At 38.3% G+C, this 25,036-nt stretch overlaps 1 protein-coding gene across 3 annotated transcripts in view; it reads right to left on the minus strand.

Annotated features, from left to right (window-relative positions):
* Positions 1-25,036, minus strand: part of PPP2R2C (protein phosphatase 2 regulatory subunit Bgamma) — a 192,707-nt gene that overhangs the window by 28,146 nt on the left and 139,525 nt on the right. For all 3 annotated transcript variants that reach the window (XM_059470349.1, XM_059470350.1, XM_059470351.1), the window contains 3 exons: positions 22,457-22,569; positions 19,942-20,119; positions 1,735-1,899 (listed from right to left, as the gene is read on the minus strand). In XM_059470349.1, coding sequence (XP_059326332.1) covers positions 1,735-1,899; positions 19,942-20,119; positions 22,457-22,569 — 456 coding nt within the window. The remainder of the gene's footprint in view (positions 1-1,734; positions 1,900-19,941; positions 20,120-22,456; positions 22,570-25,036) is intronic.

A 25,036-nucleotide genomic window follows, 5' to 3' on the forward strand; every position in this document is an offset into this window, starting at 1 on the left:
TGTATCAATTTTGTACTGTACCCACTCAGATTCTCAATGAGCTTGACTCGACTTCAGTGCAGCAATGCTACATTAAATGGCTATTTTCTAACTCATAGATCTGGAAAATGGGGTTTAATCAATGACCATTAGACCTTGCACTCCCCTCTGACATAAAATGCCTTCTTTCATCCAGTGTTGCTGTATTGTGGCTGTAATAAGTTCTGATTGGCATTTGGCATTGAGTTACAGGGCCATGGAGGCCTTATTAGCAGGAAGAAATGGAAGTATTACAGAACAAAACAATTAAGGGGGACAGGATAACTCACAGCATTGTGTCATGCTTACATTTCACTTCATGGTATTGAATTCCCACTACAAGTACAAGAGATACAGCTAACAAAGGTAAAGCACTTCTCTGCTTGGGAAATTGTCCTTGAAGGTTATTTTTTTATAATTGCACACCACATCCTAAGAGATTCTGAGCATGTGCATTTCTCCTTGCACTCAAAAGGCCTAGTCATATGCTTTTTACTAAATTCACTTCAGTTTTAAAACAGCATATGTATGAAATCTGTGCACCACTTATGTCTCATTTAAATCTTTGCATACTTTTTCCTCCCCTCTTGCCCCTACTAATAAGATCTGCTATCTCAGGTTCAAGTAGGCACTGAATGGCATAAAACCTCTTATGTGCTCTGGTACTAAAAGAATTTCTCTTGAATTTTCTTCCAATGTTTCAGCATGGCAAAAGAGGCTGATGACCCAGTTCGGTGAGATGGAGGTGTCCTGGAAGAGCCCTCGTCCTGAAGGTGGCTAAAGCAGAGCCACCCCAGCTCATTCATGAGGTTTTCAGCCTCTCACCAACCACCACATGATTCCTTTGTCTGGGCATTGTCAGCCTCAGGAGATTAGGAACAAACAGGTGGTTTGCACAGGGCAAAGTGCCCGGGCTTGCCAGATTACTGGTGGGAAGAACCACAGTCTGTCATCTTTAGACCCCAAAGAGCTGGTAGTAAGACAATATAAACATGCATTCTTCTTCAAGTTTTACTTTGAGTACAAAGATAGTCACATATTTTAAAATTTTACTTCCTTTTGCTTATGTACATTTCAGATATGAACTATCATGATTTGGTGGTTCACCTAGGCTACATAATATCATGTAGGATGGATGACAATTTCTGTACCAACACAATTTTTTTTCTTCCCCTCCTTCCTCCCTTCCCTACCACATCCTGTTTACTTATTGGATTTCCTCTGAGTTTTTCCAGATGTAATGTTGAAAAAATACATATAGGGAATGTGAGACTACATTTTTAGGAAGGATACTGAGATTTCCTAATTCAGAAAATGGATTCAAAATTTGAAGACAGTCTGACAATCAAAATTTACTTGCTCTAGCACTGAGAAGAGTACTTGTGTATTCAAACCAGCATGATCATCTACTTAAATACTCCCTCATCCTCCTTCATTTGTTAGGAATTCTCTTTATTTTATTAGAGTTCTGGGTTCTTCACTGATCCCTGCAATAAGAACTGTAAGGGCAACCAGTCACAGACACAACTGTTACCAAGTTCATAGCTAATACTTACACAGGTGAAAAAAATTCTTCTTTATGCTATTTTCTTTTTCTTTTGCCTGCAAGTGAGAAACTAATACACTGGGGTATGCACCCATCTATGTGCTGTGTGTGAATAAGACTTTAATGTTAGACTTTAATGACATCTGGGGCTCAGTGGAGCCAGGACTTACGCTTGGAATGTTTGTCACAGAGGGCTGATGCCCTCATGTCGCAGAGTCTCAGGGATCCTTTGCTGCTGCTGTAGACAAAGAGGTTGCAGTGGTGGGGATGGAACTCAGAGGCTGTAATCACTTCTGTCAGGTCCTCCATATTGGCTGGCTTTATATCTACAATGTCTGAATGGTAGTTTCATCAAGAAAAATGCAGGTAAACCATAACTCTTACTTGAAGGAAGCATGCAAATGTATACACACATAATGCTTTTAAAGATATACTCAATTTTTTGGTAGTAGTAAAGTTTTCAGTTTCCATATCTGACCCACTTAATACAAACACAAAGAGCAATGTAAAACTCAAAGTCTGCAGAGTTTTACTGCAGATGCCATTAGCAGGTCACCATTTACCCATGCTGTGCAAAGACATCAAAGAAACAGTGTTGCAGGGACACAGAAATCTCACTTCAATTCTTCATTGAAGCTAATAGAGAACAGGTAGCTATATCTCCTGTACTTGTTACTGAAACCAGTGCTCTACCCCAGATAATGCTGATTGAGAGGGAACAATGCACAGATCAGATCTGCTCACTCCAGTCAGGCTCACTGGCTTTTATGATTATGCAACTTAAGCTAAAAATACAAGCAGATTAAGGTAAAAGATCTCCCTCCAGAAAAAAAAGGTGCCTTATTTTTTTTTTGCAAAGGTATGTGTGGCAAACACAGAAGTATTTATGCAAATAATTTTGGGTGAATATATACTAATAAAATTTCCTTTAGAAAAAACATGTGCAGTATTAGCTAAGCTATTTGAATATTTACAAAGTAGTATCTGAAATGGCATTCTTGTGTTTTTTATGTAAATGACATCCACTACCAAAATCAGGACAAATTTCTGTGACTGAGAATTGTACACCTGAATCATTTAAGTGAACATCATCTGGAAGAAAAATATATCAAATATCTAGTTTCCCAAGCAGAAACTTGTCAGCTGGATCACCAAAAATTATCCACATGAGGTGTAACTCACGTGGTGCCTCTCCAACACTTACATATCCACTTGTACACATTACCTGCCTTAAAGCCCAGGACTTACACTGAGCCCATGTTTGGAGAAAAAGACCAGTCTGTGAAAGATTGCTTACAGAGAAAATAAAGTAGAAGTGTCATTAGGGGGCTGGAAGAAAGCAATAGATACACAAGCATAAAATGAAAGATGGATATATATATATATATATATGTAAAGCAGTACATTTAAATAAGATTGTGCATTTTCACATGGCCCTCAGCAGTCTGCTGCAGATAAGCCATCCAAATGTTAACAAATCCTTCGAACAGGAAGAGTAACATTACCCTGGTTTACTGATGAGTTTGTGCGAGAAGCAGTAAAGGATTTGCATAAGATCACTTGGGAAATGCATGACAGAACAAACCCAGCTCTAACTGAGTCCCAGGGCAGAGCCCTAAACACAAATCATCTCAGTGCCTGCATTCCCTGAACATAAAATTTGAATCAGCTGATGTTCAAAATTTAAACATCTCAGAGGATAAGATAAATAAGAAAATCTGTTTTATTGATGGTGAGAGGAATCATATATCATGGTACTAAGCCTCTTTCTGTTCCCACTGTGACCACTTCCCAAATGGAAGACCAATCAAAGACCTTTGATTGATTTCTGTGGGAATGGGATACAGTCCATCACAACCTTAACACACCATACTTTGATCTTTCCCAAAAATATAGGTCTGGAATTTCACTACAGTGAAATAGTACAAAAGATTCAGAGATAATTATCTTGATGACTGCGCATATATCACACTGTTGTCGTTTTGGTTTTTTTCTTCTTTTTTTCCCCATGTGGTTTAGAAAGGAAAATATCAGCAAAACTATTAATATCTTGTGACATTTAATAACAACTGGGAATGAATTAATGCTGCATTTTAACTGCATTCCTACTTACTTGTACTATCACATTTGCATCCATCTCCAAGAATCCATCATGATTAATAAAAGTGTAATGAATGTTAAGATTTAGAAGCATTGATTTAGCTATTTTATAAAGCATCACTAAATAATCCTGAAAATCAACAAAAAAAATAACCTTTATTCAGTTATGTGTATTTGGTGAATTTGTCTCAAGAAACACCTTTAAGTACAAGCAGTTGCTTTCAGGGATTGAATTGCTTTGTGGAGTTCAGAGAAATTATGGTTACTCAATGGAAGAATTCTACCTCTCAACAGAGAGATGAATAATTGCTGAGTGATGAGAAAGATATAAAATATAAATGGAGTATATGAAACAGTCATGGTAAGTATAATGCTGAAGACACTATTGATGAATTTCCTTTCATTGTGTAAAATGAATAAACCTATAACAAATAATGAAATTAAATATTCCATCCTCCTGCCAGAAAAGCAAAAAATACTTATAACATACTGCATTTCCAGACATGATCTAAATCTCCACTGAGAAAGAATCTCATTTGCCTACTGAGGACCATAGCAAAAATGAAAATTCATCATTCCACTACATTTAGAAAAATTAAAACAGTAACAATATATTGAAGTAAACAACCAAGGGACTAGAGAGTTGCAGATGAGATTTACCCCAAATGCATTTGTAATAATAGATGGAAAAACAGCCTTTGTTTTGACAGCTACAGAACCCAATATATCAAAAGAAGAATATGTTACACAAAAGAACATTTTCCTCTTCTCATGATTTTTGCCATCTATTTGAAAACAATCAAGTACAGCTTGACATGTGCTGTGTGGGAACTGTATTTAAACTAGCATGAAATGGTAAGGGCAAGCATCTCCCATGAGACATTTCTCATTTCTAGTTTCTATCTTCCTTTTGTGTGTCTTGTCTTCCTTTTAAGCACAGCATTGCACGGTAGGAAAAAATAATAAAATAAAAAAAAACCCCAAAAAAACAAAAAAACAAAAAAAAACAAAAAAAAAAAACAAAAAAAAACAAAAAAAAAAAAAAAAAAAAAAAACAAAAAAAAAAAAAAACACACCCCAAAACTGGACCAGACAGTGTGCTTCAGAAACGGGGCCTTTGGTGAACTTGAAAAGCATGAAACAGTGGGAATCTGGCAGAAACTGATTAAATGAAAATTCCACTGCTAAAGAGAAAACTATGGTAATAGCACAAACCTGTAGTTGTCTCCTACACTGCTGCCTTCCCCTGCAATCAGATCTTGTGGAGGGCTGTCTTGAGTGGGGCTCTGTCATTCTCCCCCACTGCACTCACCTCTGAAATACCAATCACATCTGACTCTGGCTATACCACATGTGATCTGTTTCATTTTCAGAGAATGCAAAAAACACCTAGGACCAAAGGCATCTAAGACAGAAAGAACAGAGAGTTCAGTTCACCATTGGCAGAGTACTTAGATAGAATTCTGTCATCCTAAAAAAGTCAGTGTTTCTGTGCCTTAGCAGGGTAGAAATTTCCCCTAAGAAAATGAAAAACATGTTCATATTGCTTTGACTCCCACACATGCTTGACAAGAACAAGACATTTTGATCCATGGCAGATACTTACACTAAGGGAAGGCTGAACTTGCACCTTACCAGTGATGGGCTAGAATGCACTGGCAGTCTTTTAATTCATTAACATTCAAAGAAGGAATGGAAAATATCTTCTTGCTTGCAAAAAAAGAGAACAGGTCCTTCTCCCTTAACTATTTGCTATCTTATATACCATGTCCTCCACTGCTTGGCTCCATAGAACAGGATAAAGCTATGAAGATGCCAGCAGACTTTATAGATGCTGTCCACAGCAAAATGGAAATAAAAATAAATGGAAATAAAATAAATAAATGGAAAGAAAATGTCGAATACACTCAGCAACTACAATGGTGAGAGATGATGTTCTCACAGCTGGGTTAGGAGAACTACAAGATCAAGAAAGGGAATTTTGGGAAAGGCAACAAAGCTACTCTAAGGCAATGTAGCCTTTACTTTGTCTGAGCTGCCTTCCCCAAAATATTCAAGAACAGAAGTATAACAAAGGAGAGTGAGCAGGGCAGGGCCTGGCTGCAAGGAGGCTTTAGGGAAAGATCTGAGGGAAGGGGGAGGGGGAGAGAAGAAAAACTCTAAGAGAGGAGAAAGGAAAGAGCATAAGGAAAGGCATGATTAACAACCTGCAATGATATGCAGTGTGAGGAATGTGATCTGAGTACACGATTCAGTTTGTGGTATGTTTAGTTCTAATCCAGCATTGTATGCTGCTGCTGTGCAGCTGATAGCAAAATGAGGATAACAGGAGGAAGGAAATTTGTTCCATTGCCTCTGGGCCACTGATCTAACATAAATATTTCCCTCTGGGAGAAGTCACTCCAGAAAGTTTCTTTTATTGAAGGTTACAAAGTTGACCCTCACCTTGATCCAAAATTCATATTAATCAGACTTCTACTCTTGATCAGCTAGAATATAAATGAGTATGCCTGCTTTATGCTCATACCAAAACATGTATAATAAGAATATGGAAAATACACAGAGTTCCTGCTGAGCAAAAAAGGTCCCGGAATAAGTTTTCTTGTATGATAATGGAAACATAGCAGCCTCCTCAAAACAGATTAAATTCCCTTTGAAGTGAACAGTATGCATAAAGAAATAGCTGCTTCATCTTCTTCAAACCATCAAGGAATTCTACAAGAAACTGAATTTTGTAGAGAACAAATTTGTAGCTCACAAGCTATGGCATATAAAGGATTAAATCTTCTACCACTATTTTGGAATAATTTTTAAATTACTTGTGTGTTAACTGCAGGAAAGAAATTGTTTCAATGGTCAGAAGAAGGCTTGAGAAAAAAAAATTACCTGCCCCCCTTCCCCCTTTATTCAACTGCAATGGAGGAGGAGAGTCTTTCTTTAGAAAGCCAGACAAAATTTTCCATAATAACTTCACAAGAAAAACAAAATTCTCATCTTTCTTATTTCAATATATGCTGATATGACACTTCATTTTTATCCCTGCGTGGGACTTAGGTTTTTGCAAATTTAAGCACTTTCAAAAAATAACCTTCAGCATAGCATATCTTACCAAACCTGGCAGTTCCCAGTGTTTTCCACAGAGGTTTGTTCAGGTTACTAATTTTGTCTGCATCTCACACCTACATTTCTGCCTAGCCTGAGAAAGATTCACTGACTAGCAGTTGAAATCAATAGCAATTCATGGAAGCTGCCAGGGCTTGAGTTTAGAGTAATTGATTACTGTGGTCCTGCAGAGGCTCTACATTTTTAATACAAGCATTTCTCTGAGTGGTTTCCCCTGCAAGTCATTTACTGCACACTATTTTCATTACAAGGAGGGAACTGTGATGCCTACAAATCAAGCTCTACCAGTTTTACACTTCCTACATGATGGTTATAACATTCCTACACCATGTGCCAGTTGGGAAAAAAAATTCCAAATGGCTCCAGCTTTCTTCCAGGCTGGGTATGTTAGGCCTCAGTGTGCTTGACAACATCGTGATGTGACTACATCAATCTTATTATCAACAAAAGAACCAAGCCCTAACTTTTAAATAACCATCAACTCACTCCTTTCTTCCCATTTCTTACAGATACACTGTATGTTTTCACTGTTGAATGACAATTCTACAACAGGCATCACTTGGCAGTATGGACAGCACTGGATAGGGTCCAGCTTCCCCAGCTCTGTATTTCAGCCCTGTTGTCCAGGAGTCAGGGGGTCAGAAATGAACTGTCAATCGGTTAATAGATGTGACCTTTCTTCAGATTCCACTGTTTTACCTTAGGCAAAGAGAGTATTTATATTCCAAGTATTCCTAACAGCCACAGTGCCAATGTTTTTCATTGCACAGCATTTGCCCAGTGCTCCACTAAAAGCATGTACTATATGGGTTTTATTAGAAGCCCAGAGAATTGCAATTACATTTTCTGTATCATTTGACTGTTCTGGACCACAAAAGCATGAATTGCATAAGTGTGTGCTCCTCCCAGCTGACTTGAACCTAATACCTGTTAATGTAAGATATCAATCCATACTAAATTGTGCAATGTCCGCCTAATTCTATTTTTAACTCTGTGGTATTTATAACAGTGATTCTTCAGACATCATACTGCAGTTGGGAACTTTGGTAACAGTCTAACACTGGTGGTGACTTGCTGAAAATATCAATTTAAAGGACTTGATTTTGTCTGGAAATAAAATGTCTTTATCAAAGGCTTTCTGACAGTGCCATTACAATAGTAGAAAGGCTTCTGTAGTTTTCCTCATATCAGGATTATGAGATACAGAAAGAGTAAAAACCACTATGAGGCTTGTTAGCTCTATGTGGAAGGCCAAACCATAGCCAATTATGTCAGGTGCTGTGCAAACACAAAGTATAGGGACTGCTCACAACACAAAGAACACGTACAAAGAGCATACAAAGAAGAGATTAAGTAATGTTAACACAGTTCTGTGGAGTTCTGAGGTTTCTTAAGTCAAGGATTACAGGCTAAGCTAGTTGAGAAAGAGCTGTTAGCAGAAGAAGGAAAGTCATGGTCATAGCAAAAGGCTGCAGTAGCAATAAACTTTCCACCCATTCAGCTAGAACTAGCCACAAAAGAGAATTTGGCTGTGTTAGCTAAGAGGTTGAGATTCAGTTCATCCAGAGACAGGATGACATATTCAGTGCATCCTCCTGTATTATTGGCAGTGCACTTTTATCCAGTGTGGGTAACAAGAGGTCTGCATGCTGGAATGATGCTTCCTGGGCAATGGCCTCACATTTACCCTCAGCACACCACTGTCACTACAGGATGGCCCACGTCTCCTCACAGTCTAGTATGCAATGCTCAGCCACAGTCATGCCTGTTTTGCTCTCTCTTTCTGCCTTCTAACACCATAACACTTACAACAAATGAGGATCACAAAGGTGAACACTCAGACCCTTTCTATGTGTTTAGGAACCAAGATGTTACTGATTTATCTGGCAGCTGATAGAAACCAGAGAGCCTCAGGATGATGGGACAACAGTTGTTCAGGAATGTAACCTAAATATCCAACTTCTGAGCCAAAGCTGAAACTTGTGGAATTCCTGTCTCAAGTTTCATTTGGAACTGGAGATATATAGCAAGAAATTCAAAGTAGTACTAGAAACATCTTCCCTTCATTAGGCTTAAAGCAAAGTAGAGTCAGTATTAGTGCTAATGTTTTACAGAAAATTAAACTGAGGGAGGAAGTGGCAAAGGCTTGGCAAAGTTAAGAGCCAGCAAGACTGGATTCTGATCTAGTGGCTCTCTCCTCCCTACCTGCAGCTGTCCAGTCATGGCAGTATTCCCTCAGTTCTCTTCTTGATTCATTGGTTTTGAGAGGTTATTATTCTTCTCATTATTACATTTGTCTTTTGCAACTTTCTCCCAGAATGCATGCTGGTCTGAAGACTCATTCTGAATTTGGGAGACCTCACTCTGATCTTTGCAACATCAGAATTACTTTGCACTCCTGTTATCTTGGTAGGATAAAAAGAGACAGCAGCAAGAAAACCCTGAATCTCCATTACACAAATATTACTTGAAAAAAGAATCAACATCTTTTATGTGTACTTAGTAAAATTTTAGGAAATTGCTTTTACTGCCATAAATTCAGTAAACATCAGACTTTGCAGAACGCAAGTTGCAGAAAAACTACTCTACTATATAAGAGAAACTGCCTATGGAGTAGCTGGAACATTTGACCAAGTGTTGCAAGCAGAGAATTGTAGAGTAGCACTGCTAGGAAAGAGACCACTTTAAATGGTGCAGGTCACATCCACACTTTATCATAGATAAGCCTGTTCCTACACATTGCAACCAGTGATTTACTCAGAGAATAATGAATTTAGAAGTAGATAATGGAAAACTTTAATTTATTTAGGAATGGAATTTTTGGCTTTTTGTTTGAAAAGAGCACCCACATTTTCAACTGTAAACACAGTCACATGCCTGCTTTAGCAAAAACCATATGCAGATTGAAATTTTCAAGAGCAACGACATCATTATCTGCGTATACACAGCTGAAAGAAAAGTTAAGTGGATGAATCAGCAAAGGAAGACCTGCCTTCAAAATACACACCTGCAGACAGTCACTGAAAGATTACAAACTCATATTTAGTTCATATATTTGCATATTAATTGATTATGATTTGTCTGAAACTACTGTGGCACGCTTGATGTTACACTTGGAACACAAATACCGGAAGGGCCTCAGGTACAAATAAATTATTAATGGAAGAGCACTATGAAGCCCCTGAGCTGAGCTCCTCTTAGGCAGTGCTGTTCTACGTGGTGTGGTTAAGTGGCATCGTGTACTACACACTGGCAAAGGTTCCAAGAAAAGAGTGATTCAACATTAATAAGGCAAGGATAATTTATAAACAAAAGCAGTATAATCTCATTGCTCACAAACCTTTCCTGGAACACATTAACAGAAAACTGAGAGGGATCTACTTAGTTTACTGAATAGAATCCCTGGTAGTACAGAGAAATATGACATATAAAATTCTCCAAATTCCATCTTAAAAACAGCCAGGGATTTTTTTCCCACATAACTTGGAAATAAGAAATGAAATGTCTTCCTTTTCTTCTTTTTTTTTTTCTTTTTTTTTTTTTAAGTGAATAACCTATATGCTAACACACAATTCCTATCAAGAAATTTCTTTTTGGTAATTGCTAAAATCCCATGCAACTGAGGAAGATCTGTCTCAAATAAAAGCACACACAGAAGTTCCAGCTGGAGGGTATAGACTCTTTAGAACATTTGGGTGGTGACTTTTCTTTCACAATATGCAACTTAATCTTTTATATAGATTTCAGCTAACCCAAATACAGTAGTACTTGTACCACACTAGGCTGGAGAATTTTTCTGATTTTTCAATTTGAATCACAAACTATACATTTTTGCAAACTTTAGCTAGCTACAAGTGTCCTTCAGAGCATAAATCTCTCCCCTTCTCTGCATGCTTCTTATGGAAGTAGTGAAATAAAACTATCTTCAAAAATAGCCAGATACTTCTGAAAAAATAGCTACTTTGAAACACTAATAAAATTTACATTCAAATCACCTATACTGCATTGCAAAAGATACCTGAATAAAATCTGGTGGCAGGACTTATTATCTGGTCACTCAATTCACTTGAAAGGATTTTCAAAAATGCCCATCAGCATGCAGTATGCCAACACATCAAAATCAACTTACTCTTAAGACTGGTGCTATACCTTTGTGAAAGTTTATATGGCCTTGATTTACAGAGCATTTCTATTCCAAAGGTGCAAACCACTGCAATTCCACATGCAGTCCTTACCAATGTGTATTATTACAACACAAAATGAAGTAATGTGTGCATTAATGAGAGTGTCCCAGCTCTTTTAAGAGTGAGAAAAGCTTCCAGTGTCTTGTGTTCTGGCAGCTCACACAGGTACAGACTTCAGGCTTGACACAATACCTGAGATGATCCCATGAGAATTTTTGTGACTTCTTTGTATGAGTATTCTTCAAGCTAAAGATTTTTTTTAGCTAATGAGCAAAACAAGTTATAGTTTCTTCTTTTTTTATGTTAATACTCTGAGAAAGACTGAGCTTTGCAAGGTTAATTTCAAGTCCAAACTCACATGGGAATTAGAATAATTAGACTCATTTAAGAGAATTCTCCCCTCTGGCAGAGCTGATTAAATTATTTATACATTATCTTTTCATATAATTGTACCTAGAACTGTGTAAATGGGGTTTTTTGTCTAACTTTCAATAAATTCATAATACACGTTTTTCAAGTTGGATACACCGACTGCACCTGTGACAACAGAGAATGGCTCATTTTCAAAAAGCTTCAATGAGAAATTAATCCAGAGGGAAACAGAAGCATGCAATTTAAAAGCTTCTACAATGACAACACACTGATTAAAACTCATCAGCTGAAGAAATAAAATTAGTAAAGACAATAAATCTTGGACTGAATCCTGTTACCCATTTCTACAAGAATAACTTCACTGACTGCAGTCACATTACACTAAAATAGGAGTGCTGCTTAGATGAGGATCAGTTCCATGAAGTGACCCTTTATCTGTAATTTAATATTCTTTGACATAGTTCCCAAATCCCTCTCTGCTAAGGATCTCAGATTCTGGATAACACCTGAAATTTCTTTGCTGAAAAAGGAAATCCTGTAGTTGATGCTAACATTCATTTCAGCTCTATTATATGCTCTTTCTCTCTTCCACACCAATAAACCTGAGAAAGGTTGAGATAACGATATTTTAGAGGCCATCCCTGATACAAAATGGTAACTTGTTTGCTATCGTCCCTATTACATTGGAAATCAGTTGGCTCTGTGGAGATCTGTGAGAAGATATCTTTGCACCTATTGTAAAATTTTAAGTATCTCCTAGAGTCACATTTCCTAGATTGCTCTACAAACACATGAATTCAGTGAAATCTCAATTGTGTTCTTTAATGCACTATTAAGGAATTCTGAAATGGTTTTTACGGGCTCAGAATTTCACACTATTCTCTATCATTTGCTACAACTCCAGTCAATTTTCTTTTTCCTTTTTACAATTCACTATACATTTTCAAAAACCAAGATTATTCTAATGCCTCAGGCTATGTTTTTCCTTACCTCTGCAGAAATGAAATCACAGGTATGGGTGTCTATTTGGGGACAACGGCATTAGAGAAGACAGAGGGCTAGATAAAAAAATCCATTAAAAGAATAACATAATCACATACCTCAAGTTGTGTATGGACAGGAGTGATAACTAAGAAAATGATGTATTCTGATTAACAAATTCATATTTCTATTAAACAATAAATCTACAGTGCAGTAATTATCACAAGGGTATAGCTATGCTCAAATCACCTTAAATTAACTTCCTTAAAAGCAACTGTGGAAAAAGGAACAGACTGGTCATTGCCAAGAATGCAAAGGCCTCAGCTGTAATTGGTTTTTCACAGCCAGATTCAACTACTCCAATTTATTTATTCTGGAGGATGGCTAGCTAGGGAATATTTCCATAATGCCCTCCCCTGCCCTGATGGCACTGGTATCACACACTCAGGCCATGCACTGTTTGCTCTCACTGCAATGCACATTTCAGCTGCATAGCCAGGAGGATCTCACTCAGGGATTCAGTGCTAAGATCCTGCTTAACTAGCTCTGATATTGCTCCTTTGGCTATCAGTCATGCTCTGCCATCAAATTCCCTCTGACTGGCTGACAGGCAAATTCCTAAGATAGGAGTCAATTTAAGGTAATCAGAATAGTTAAAAGCAATTGTTTCTGACAGGGATCACAAAGTGTCCTCTGGCAAGAAGCAAAACCAAACTTATTGAAAGACCCCTTCTGCAGATTTAGTCATGGTTTTCAGAGCTCCCTAAATATGAACTTAGAGATCCTTAAGAGATTTCTGAAAAGATGCTGAGACTTCTCTGGACTTCTTGAAAACAAATAATCTGCAAGGTACACATTATAGTGCCCATTCACACAGCCTCACTGCTGTAATTATTAGCTAGTATTTGAATTACACAGCTAGTGATAAAGACTGCAATTTGCATGAGCTCACATATAAACATGCCATTTTTCTTACTCTGAAAAGCTTAAAAGCTGTACTCAATTAAGATATTCTAAATAATGATGACCACATCAGAAATAATTTTGTATCTGAACTGAATGTAGCTTTACCTCAACAGAAGCAGAAGACAATTCAGTGCCTTTTTCAGAAGCTGTATCTACATTAGTGCCTACTAGGCAAAGTTGTTTAAGTGATCCTAGAAATGCAGTTCTCTCTTGGTACTTTGCACTGGGGACACACAGAATTTTTCTTACAAATTAGTCTTTTGAGAGTTCATGAAAGGCTTCATTTACTATTGGGATTCTCTGCAGTTCAGAGAAGATGACAACTTACATTTACAAATACTATTTACCTATCACCATCACTTATTTATTAATTTCACCCCTAGACTGACACTAAAAACATTTCTTGTCTGATTTTAATAAAAGAATCCCTACTGCATTTTTCCTAACATGCAGATAAAAACACACACCAAGGACTTCCCCAGAGGGACCTGGACAAGCTCAAGAAGTGAGGCCAAGAGAATCTCATGAGGTTCAACAGTACCAAGGACAAGGTGCTGCACCTGGGTCAGGGCAAGCCCTGGTACCAACTCAGGCTGGGGGATGAAGGGATCAAGAGCAGCCCTGTGCGAAGAACTTGGGGATGCTGCTGGATGAGAGGCTGGATGCACTCACAGCCCAGACACCAACTGTGCCCTGGCTGCACCCAAAGCAGTGTGGGCAGCAGGCCAAGGGAGGCGATCCTGCCCCTCTACTCCACTCTGGTCAGACTCCACCCGGAGTGCTGTGTCCAGTTCTGGAGATGATCTGAATTGCTTATGCTTTCTGCTTACTTAATTAAAAGAATCTTTCCAAAAATAAGGGGCTATTTTTCATTATTTCAAGAATTCCTTTAAGTACCCTTAATACATATCTATACAGCACTTTGTTGTGGTCCCATCAGCAGCACTTTATGGAGCTTTATGTTGGAGTTTGTGCCTATCCTAAGCCTCAGTATATGATCTATGACCTGGTGCCCTTCATACATACCTTTGCTGACACAGAAATAACAAGCATTAGGAATAAAACCTATATAAGAACCACAGCACACGCTGCTAATCTATTAATTACATCTTAACAAAAGTTATTACTGAACTACACCAGTGTAAATAATCCTCAAGTTACCAAGTGATATGGTATCTGTAGTTTCATAGCCAATTTCAAAATAATTTATTTTTCATAAACTGAAAAGATCTCAAACCCAGAAAATTAAAAGGCAAATCGATGGAAACTGCCATTTTGCAGAGCTTTGAGAATCAGATCACTTCAAAACAAGCTGAAATAGACTGTGAATCATCGCTAAGTGGGTCACAATCAATTTCCCTCTACTACAGTAATTTTTCCCATGCAAAACTTTTCCATTGCTTCAGATAAGAGTAACATAAATGGAAAATTCTTGGGAAAGACAAGGGTCTACAAGGCTTAAGAACTACAACTCAGATATGAAAATCTTTGGGTTTGCCACTGCCAACTCTTAGTAGAAGACTCTTTTACTAGACAGTATTCTGTTCTGAAAAAGTGGAGTCTAGCAAGGGAATCCCATCAACCCAGAATCTAATCAGCTCATTGAAAAAGCTTTTTTCCCCCCCTCAGTTGTTCACATAGGAGTGTTTTAATGAGAAAGGCAAAGCAATCCTTTCTCAAGAGTTAGAATCAGAGAGCTCTCAAAACCATGAGATCAGTGTACATGGTACCTCTGCAATCCTCTAACTTACAGACCTGATTTTAGCTTTGCAGGCATCTTCATTCTCCTTTACCAAAGAGAGAGACACACAGTGCATGTGGGAGAGGGAGGGACTCTAGGAAGTAAATAACAAAAGAAGAACACAATTTTGAGGAGAAGCTACTCAAACATTGCTAGTAGCAACTCAGCTGGAATATGACTCCATGGTATAATATTCACTTTTTAAACACCTGACAGAGACTGACACACTCTTCTTGACAGAATAGGAAGTGCTAACATGGCTTAGACAGAGCTCTCCAAAGAGAATACGGTCTGCCATCTCCCAAAAAGTGCAGTGGGTGGGGGTGGCAGCAGTTTCTCACACAGTGCAGACACACTTCTGAGAGCACAGAAAGTGCATCCTTTGCACAGAGCTTGTGCACAGTCATCCTCACTCAGGCATTTTTACACAAACAGCCTTATCTCACTCAAAGGTGTAAACTTCCTCCAAAAAAACCCAAGACAATACTGCAGATCTGCTTCAGTTTAGCTTCTACATACTTAGCACTGAGGCAGGGACAGGGATTTTGTAAGGCTGGCTATTTCCCCCAGGCTAGGCTGCTCCCAGAGCTCTGGATTTGCCCTATACATGCGCTACATTCAAATGAACAGTAGGCTGCCACAAACTTGGTCTCCATCAATGTACCAAGTTATTTTGGTTTTTTCTATTTTTTTCCTGTTGTTTACTTCTTAAGTAAATTCATTTTCCCAAGATATGGTGCCTAACAAACTGACTATCCAAGATATGCCTCAAATACCAGAATACATTAGACTGCAAGAAGGCCCTATGGTGTTTTGCTAATTAGCTTAACCCTTTTGGGACACAGAAGAAGGAATTTTTTATTAAAACAGGATAACCCTGGACTATATTGATCTGACTGAGAAATGAGTATTTTAGTCAAGATGAGTCTCAAGATGAGCACATGCTGGAAACAGCAATGTTGTTTCCATAGCAATGCCATGACAGCCTCTAGAGTGAAATAGTGCTACCAGGAAATGAAGGGAGTTCAAGTGCTATGAGCTACATAGTTCTGTGAGCAATCCAAATACATTCTCATAAAGAATATTTAGTGCAGCTAGATAGTCCAAAGATTGCTGCTAATGGCAAGTAAGCCTTATCAGTATGCTCCTGGCAGTCCTTTTTTCTCATTCATTTCACCCAAGATGATTATCTAAAGACTTAAGCTATGGGCAACACTGCTAAACCATTTCAGACCAAACATTAACAAATACAGCAACCCTTACCTTACTCCTTTGCCAGTGCAGAATATCGCCCACAATTAAGGTCACTGACTCACTCTCCATAACACAACGAAACACACGAAACCTTTTACTGAAGAAAATCCTAGTATGTGCAATTATTTACCAGGCTGACCTTCTCCCTTCCTTTTCTCTCACCTCCTCCTCTCCCTTGTCTCCTCCTGCCCAAACAATACTGAGCAGATCTGTTTGCAATTTGCAAGTGGGCAGCAATGTACAGAAGTCTTGCATACTCCTCATTAAATTTACATAGGCACAGCATAAACTCACTTTGTCTGCTTTTCACCCCAGTTAGTGCTTACACTAATACAAAAGCAAACCAGAAAAGTACCAGTTGTATTTTATCTGTCTAAGGCTTTACCTAAGGTAAATATTCTGGTCAAATTCTGCAAAGCTGATTTAAAATATTTTCCCAGAGACTACAGAAAGATAATTACTTTAAGATCTCCATTGTTCTGTATTTTCAAAGAAATGAAAAATCATCAGTGATTTGTAAAACTGTTAAAATGATGCTTATAACCAAGCTGTTCTCAAATTAAATTCCACAGGGCAAAGTATTTTACTTGTAAAATACCTAAACACACTGTTGCTGATTCTGTCTTTCTCCAGCATTTCTCGTGCAGCTTGTAAAGATGTTCAGACATGAAGTGAATGTCCAGAAACTCTCCCACTGTATTTCTTGTTTGTGTCATTGTCACAACCAGCCTCTTGGGTAAACAGATTGGAGGTCATTATATGTAGCAGGGCTGCCTCTGAGGGAAAATTGAAAGACAAATACTCATCCCTGCCAGATCCCTTATTAACAAAATCCACTTCAAACCAAAATGTTTTCTATTTATTGTTTTAAACATGCATTTTAAGGAATCAAGCCTTGAATGTAAAACAGCAAGATGCTTCATTTCCCATTTGCATTCAGTAAAAAGATGTGAAAGACGCATTTTTAAAGCAGCCTCAGCCTCCTCCTGCCTATCCCTGTAAATGTGTTACAGAAGGCACCAAGCCCAGCAACATTCATTTATAATTTCAAGTGTGTGTTTGGCAGAATTTTCCACCTTTATATGTCTAGTCTTACTTGTGCACCCCCACTGATTTTACCAGAAAGTCATCCACTTCCAGGAGATTTTTATATAAGTTGTTTTTCTGTAGGACAGAAATTCAGTTTCAGGGACAGATCTTATCCAGGGAAAAACACATCCCTGCAATTTTACAAGATGTGCAGGGTTCTGTATGGACAAAAAGATCCCTGTCAGGAGACTGATATACATTTAACTTATCCCATTCTTTCAGTTATCATGGCCTCCCAGTTAATTCTCCAATATGAGCAATATTCTGTAACTATCTCATCTTTTCTTGGAGTACCCATGTCAAAAATTCTGTTTATCAAAGAATTAGGTAAAAGTAATCTGCCTGATGACCTGGTTTTGACAACTGAGTACAGACAGGTGCAGCTTATAGTGTCTGTACTCAGTCAAAACCAGTCAAAACTCAGTCAAACCCAACAGCAGTGGGTACAGGCTCTGTAACTCAGCCTGCTCTCCTGAATTCATACAGGTATCCAGCCACAAAAGCCAACCTGCTGCCACCATGGGCACCTTAGCAGGAACATTTTGCCCCTAGAAATTATTATCCCATTACCTTGTGTTATCTCCTGTCACTGCTTGAACTCTCTCATCACAGTCCTCACATGTTTTCATTAAGTGGAAAAGAACCAGCAATATTTATATCCCAATCCAAGACAGAAATCCAAGTATCCCAAAGCCACTGTCTCAGACACAGGAAAATTGTCCTATCCTAAAACTCTAAAACACACTCTTAACTTCCCTCTCATGGTCATTCTTAGAACATACTCAGAAAATGAGTGTGTCATTACAAACTTTATCATGTTTTAAGACCTAAATCAATGAATCAATCAGAAATCTTCAAAGACATTTTATCACTAAATACTCAACCACAGGAGTGGGCTAATGCTTGAAACAAAGTCCACACAGCTATTCATTTACTGCTATTTCTTTCTTAGTGTGGCACTAATGACACTAAAAATTCATGTTGTCCTCATGAACTATAATAACAACTATTTACTTGGTTTTCAAAACTTTTCAGGAACATTTGTCTTGGCAATCCAAGATTATTAAATAGCTTTAATACAACAAAAGGACTTGCCAAAGGCAAAGCCTTATCTTGCATAAGCACTCTGGAATGTGATCTGGTGGTCACACAAAGGCATACAGGGGTTACTGTGCTTGGTCTGACCACTGCTCTGCCTTGGAAGAGGAGGACACACAGAAGAGGAGGACACAGAGCAGAGTCACATGGAAAAGTGTCCAGGACAGAGAGAAATCTGGAGGGTAAAGCTGCTGGGAGGAGAGCACTGTCAGAGCCACACTGCTATTCCAAATAGCTGTGCTGGAAAATAATCAAATTAAATCATTATGATATGTCTTATTGAAGAATGGAAGTACAGTTGCTTGGATATCAAGGCAGACATAGCTGGGCTTTGAAGTACCACATATAAATTGTTCCTAAATATACAGTCATATTAAAGAGAGAACCTATTAAGCTTGCTTAATCTACACAGGTGAAGGACAGAAAAACAGTATGAGTCTGGAAACAAATTGAGGAAATATTCAGATATGCAATCCCCAGGGTAAGGGCACCTGTCACTTGACCCTGCAAAAGTAATTCTTTAAGGACATCAAATGTTGTTTGATTTAAAGATCATTGTTTCCTGTGACATTAGCAAAGTATGGGTTAAATTTCAAAGATGACCTGGCCTACAAAGGAAGAAATACAATCACCAGAGACAGGGAGAAGACTCCATCACATTGGTGCCTCCTCTGAGGAAATCTACCCCAACAGGACAACTTCACTTTGACATCTAATAGTCCCTCATATAAACCCACAGAGACACACTCTTCTAGCTCCTTTTTGATATGCTCAAAAAGAAATCACCAAAGGAATACAACATTCTGACCTGGCCCCATAACCTATTTCTCTTCTTACCAGTTTATTTATGTTCTGCAAAACACAGAATCACTTTTCTTGGCTACATTCTCTTTTGCTCCCCCTCCAAGCCACCCAGTTTTAGTGCAAGGGGCAGCCTGACAGATGGCCAGAATGACTCCACAACAGAGCTTTCAGGACAACACCAGCACTCAAAACATCAATGCCTGCATTAATCACAGACACAACTCACCCAAAGCAGCTGAGCCTCACCCCCAAACTGTGCATCTTGGGCATTAGGGCTCTGGGAAGCAGGATGATGGAGAATGGGGGGCAGGGACAGGATAAGGACTGACCTTGCAGCAAAGCAAGGTGCAGTATCTCAGCATCAAATGTCCTCAGGGTATGACAGTACAGAGTATTATAGTCAGGTGGATAGTTACCATTCAGCTGGCATCTGTTTCTTTTTTAAATGTCTTTGAACAACACCATTACTTTTTATATAAAATTCCCTGATTTTTTCAATCTCTTAGCTGTCTCTTACAATATCTCAGCATTTTCTGTTACAAATACTGCAGGGATTCTGGTAAGTAAAGGTATATTTTAAAACCCGCAGAAAGAATATTTTTAAATAGTCCTCTTAAGCCCACTAATAACATGAACACTGAGCAGGGAATCAGAATGAAGGATACTGAAGCTCCTGTCTGTGATGGCTAAATGCCAGAGGTTAATCCTGAGATCATCCGCTGACATGTACGTCTCACAGTCACTGTTGACAGATATTGAGTTGACATGATAGGTGTGACCATTAGCAAAGATTCTCCTGGGAGTGACTTCTACCATCAAATCCATGGGTTTCAATACAGGCACCTGCCAAAAAAACACAAAACACAAACCAGAAAGAGAGTAAGACCTGAAATACTGTTTTGCTGGGATGATGAGAATTCCAATAGAAAGAAAGCATTCAAAGACTGTGATATTATAAAACTTCTTGACAGTGTACACAGCTGAACTTCCCCATGGATCAACTGCTGGGCAAGGCCTTCCCTACCAAGGAAGAAGAGAGAGACCAGAGGCAGAGTGATGGAAACCTGGACTGTGGGAAGGGAGGGATTGTCAGCTGCCACAGAACAGCTCAGTCCCACTGTATGAGCTACTGTCCCACATCTGCAGAGGCTCTGGCAGGCAGTGAAGCACTTATATTTTCCTTTTGCTAAAGGGTTTGCCCTTAGTTGTGAATCACTTAATTCTATTTGTTTTGCTACTTGATGTTTCTCTTTCCAGAAACTCACATGGTGAAAAGGCTGTAATCTCAGAGAAACATAATAAATAAAGGCTTGCAAAGCAAAGCCAACATGACATACTGTACATACACATGTATCCTTGAAAAGCCAATATCATAGATCATCACTTGTCAATGTGCCCTTGTTACTTCTCTGTGTGTCACTTCAAAGTCATGCTTCAACAAGTAGACACAATTTTTTCCTTATCAATAAAGCATTAATCACTGTAAAGCTGTGGTCCATGACTGGGACTATTCCATGTTTTTGAACATGCATCAGAAACAATCATACATCAACCCACAAGGTAATCTAAAAAGAGGAACACAGAGTTTGAGTTTGAAACATTTGAGTTTCACTTTCTACTAAAGGAACAGAACAAAACTCAACCTTTGAATTACAGAATCACAGAATATGTCAAGTTGGAATGGACTCACATGGATCACAGAGTTCAGCTCCCTGAACAGCACCATCCCCAAGAGTCACACCATGTGCCTGAGAGCAGAGTCCAAATGTTTCTTGAACTCTGCCAGGCTGGAGCTGTGATCCCTTCCCTGGGGAGCTGTTCCAGCGCCCAACCACCCTCTGGGTGAAGAATCTTTTGCTAATATCCAACCTAAACCTCCCCTGACATAACTTCAGGCAATTCCCTGGGATCCTGTCACTGTCACCCCAGAGAAGAGATCAGGGCCTGTCCCTCCTCTTCCCCTCAAGAGGATGCTGAGTTCTCAGGGAATTCTCATACTATAAGCAATCTGGAATAGTTTTGTTTGCCTATTCATACAGAATAGATAAATATTCCATTAATGTAGTCATATTTTACATTTTGGAAGCTTTTTTTCCCAACAGACTTGTTGGGTTGTTTTGTTTTCAATAATGAAGACATTCTAGTGTTTATGCAACACAGACTTCCAGTTCTAACCTTTAGCCACTTCCTTTGACAAAACATCTGGAGTGAATTCAGCCAAAAAAGTCTGAGAGCAAAAATCTACATTAACATGTGGATAATGGGTCTCCTCTCCAAGAAACAAGTGACAGGAGAAAAGGAAATGGCTTTTAGTTGCACTGGGAAGGTTATTGTATTATAATTGGATTATATTGATTATTGTATTATAATTGGATATTAGGAAATATTTCTTCACTGAAATTTTTGTCAAGCAATGGAAGGGGCTGCCCAGGGAAGTGGTTGAGTCAGCACACCTGGAGGTATTTAAAAGATGTGTAGAAGTGACACCTGGGGACATGGTTTATTGAGTCTGGCAGTGCTGGGTTCATGGCTGGACTTGATCTCAACAGTCTTTTCCAAACTGAAAAATTCTATGGTCACATATGCTTATATGAGTTTCATTATTGCATCTTTTCAGCAATTCAGAATCTCAGGTTTACCAGAGCACAGACTACTGCAAATCCCACTCTTAAAATAATTATTTGATAAAACAGAAAAAAGATAAAACTGAAATTTGGTGTACTGTCTTTAACTCAGTCGCTCTGAATGTGGCAAATTAACTGTTCAAAATTAACTACAAATACAATGCTTCCAGCACAAGAGGTTAAAGAACCTTTTATGAAAGTACATTAAGTCACAATAAGAGAATTTTGAAACAAAGTCCACACAGCTATTCATTTACTGCTATTTCTTTCTTAGTGTGGCACTAATGACACTAAAAATTCATGTTGTCCTCATGAACTATAGGAAAAATAAAACCAACATGAACTCTCAAAAATACTTATTTTGGTCAGTAAATCTTAAAGGATTTGGGACTTGTAAATATGTGGCAGATTCAATACAGTTAGCAGTTAGCTAAAGCTTCAGTTAGAATTATCATATAAATACTTAGCATTGGGTACATATTTAAATCTTTTACTGACTTAGCACTGCCTTTTTCATACAGAAACAACTGAATTTTGGACATGGACAGAAGCTTACCTGCAGTGATGTTACTGTAGAAAGATCTTTAAGCTTTCCTTCTTCATCTTTTAAGTTGTACCCCTCCGGTCTCTTATCTCTTTCAGTAATTTTCCACAATTTGATTGTTTTATCTTTAAAAGAAAAGACAAGCAACTGTCAGCATAGGAATTCTGAATGCAGTCACTCACCTTTCACAATATATTCCTTAAAGAAGATTTTACACCTTGGTTTAGACAAGTCCTGTGCTGAAATAGTCCGGGTGACTTCATTCTGCACATCCAGAAAATGTTGCCCACAGACAAAATACTCACAAAGCACATCCCAGATCTTCACTCTGAGTCAGGGGTTCCTGGCAGCTGACACACCGTGTGGAGCATGTAGAACACCTGCTGCTCATGAATCCAACCTGGCAGACTGCAGGTGGAACAAACCCAAACTACTCAATGCTCACTGCTGAAGCTCAGTTTATCAATGTGACTTGGCAAGGAAATAATGTCAATATTAAAACCAGTTTGGCATTAATGCTAGTTTGCTAGGTTACTTATAAACAGCAGGGAGTACACAGCCACACCAATGACCCCTTCCTGGCCCACTGTGGGAATGGGCAGTGGTGCATTGGTGTAGCATCAGGAGCTCCTGAAAATGAAAGGCTGTGTAAAAAATGAGGCATTTCTCCCTCCTAATGGAGAGCAGCTGAGAAATAATAGAGGAAAAATAAAAAGACCCAACCAAACTAAGAGAAATGTGTTGCAATGGCAAGAGAGAGAAGTAATAAGAAACTTGTATTAATACTAGGCACTTCCTTTCTCATGACGGGTGAAGCACATGATGAGACAGTAATGATGACTCAGTTAGCAAAGAGCCTCTGAGACCAACAAACTTTTTTTAAACATTTCAAATTGCATTTGTCTATGGGGTTTTTTTTGTTCAAGCTGAAGCTCCAGATTTCCTAATGCTGATTGTCCACTCCCACTGTGGTTGTGCTCCTAACCTGCCAATCCTAAAGCTTCTTGGATTCAAAGATCAATGCCAACTCTTCTTAAAATATCTGTCCACGAGATTCTAATGGCCGCTTCACTCATCTGCTTGTGCAGCAGCCAAAGTCTTTCCAAAGCTTCTGCCCTTCAGCTGCCAGCACAGATTTATTAACCTCAGTTCCTGCATCATTTCTGATTTCATCCCACTTTCTTCATTTACCTTTCTTCCCCCAAGTACATAGCAGAGCATAATAATTTCCCCAGTGTGACTGATCCAAATACTACTTCTAAATGCCTGTACAAACCACTTTAAAGATAGGATATATGAAAAACATGAATTGATTTACATTTCTGTAGCAACTTTTAACTTTGAACTTTCTTTGTTTCAAAATCAATCCCTCCATCAATCCCTCATTTTTTGCTATTATGTATCTCTTAATGATATTGATATGCTAATATGCAAGCAAAAAAAAATCACAATACAATTACAGTCAATCTAGAGAACAAGAGGTTAGTTCAAACTGCAACTAAAAGGCTCTTTTTAAATATTCAATAAATATAATTTGTGTTGTATATCATGTTAATTAATTATTAAAAATATACATAGGTCATGTCATGCCCTTGGATATTTTATTACATGTAAATAGTGCATTCCTGTTATCTAGTAAAAAATTATAAATACAGCAATTGTAAAATGAATTATAATAAAAAACAAAAAAAAATTTCCATTGTTAGATTTGATTCCTATTAATAAGTCTACCTCTTTCCCGAGTGAAAACTGTTTTATTAGCAGGTAAGGTTATCATGTATTGGGTTCCTTCTCCTTTATCTACCTCTGGAATTTAAATACTCCTTAGAAGTTTTAAGTATGCTTATATTTTGCAAAATATAGAAAAAACAAAAACATTTCTGTAAGGTTAAGCATTCAGTCTCAAGGGTGTTGTGAAGTTAAAATTAATTAATGTCTGGTAAGCAGCCTGAAATCCTCATATGAAATAATCTGTGTAAATTCTGATCCACCTTATGTAGCTCACACTGAAAGTGGCCAAATATATTCTGGTACAGAAGATACCAATGAATCATAATAAGTTGTTACTATTATACTACTAAATCAGTTCATTTTACAGTGAAAACTACAAATTTGCTAACTGCAAGCACTGTAAATCCACAGTGGGATTTGAAAGCCTTGGTGATTCCCTTCTGTCTCCATTAATTAAGATGCCACAATCAAAGCTTAGCTGATAACGCGAACTGGAAAGGAACCAAGACTGTCTCTGAGGGAGGTGACCTGTGCAGAAACTTCAGACAAAAGTCCTCCTCAGAATGAGAGAAACAGATTTGGGCAGGTGCAGACCTGCCAAGTCTCATTTACTGAGGGTCAGATTTAGACTGACTCTCCCCTCAAGCTCCTTCCAGCACATTCAGTGGGCACTGTCTGCCTGAGCACATGGAAAGGATGCTGTTTCACAACTCCCATTTTTCTGTAAAAAACATGCATTAGATCCTAAATTATCAGAGAGCAAAATATCAAAAATTGCATTAAAATAGCAGGCTTGGAATTTAGTAAGCAAAAAACAGTACTCAAGATATTTCTACAATCTGTCCAATATGAGCATGTGTG

Source organism: Ammospiza nelsoni, chromosome 4, assembly GCF_027579445.1.
Source record: "Ammospiza nelsoni isolate bAmmNel1 chromosome 4, bAmmNel1.pri, whole genome shotgun sequence".
Lineage (NCBI taxonomy): Eukaryota > Metazoa > Chordata > Aves > Passeriformes > Passerellidae > Ammospiza > Ammospiza nelsoni.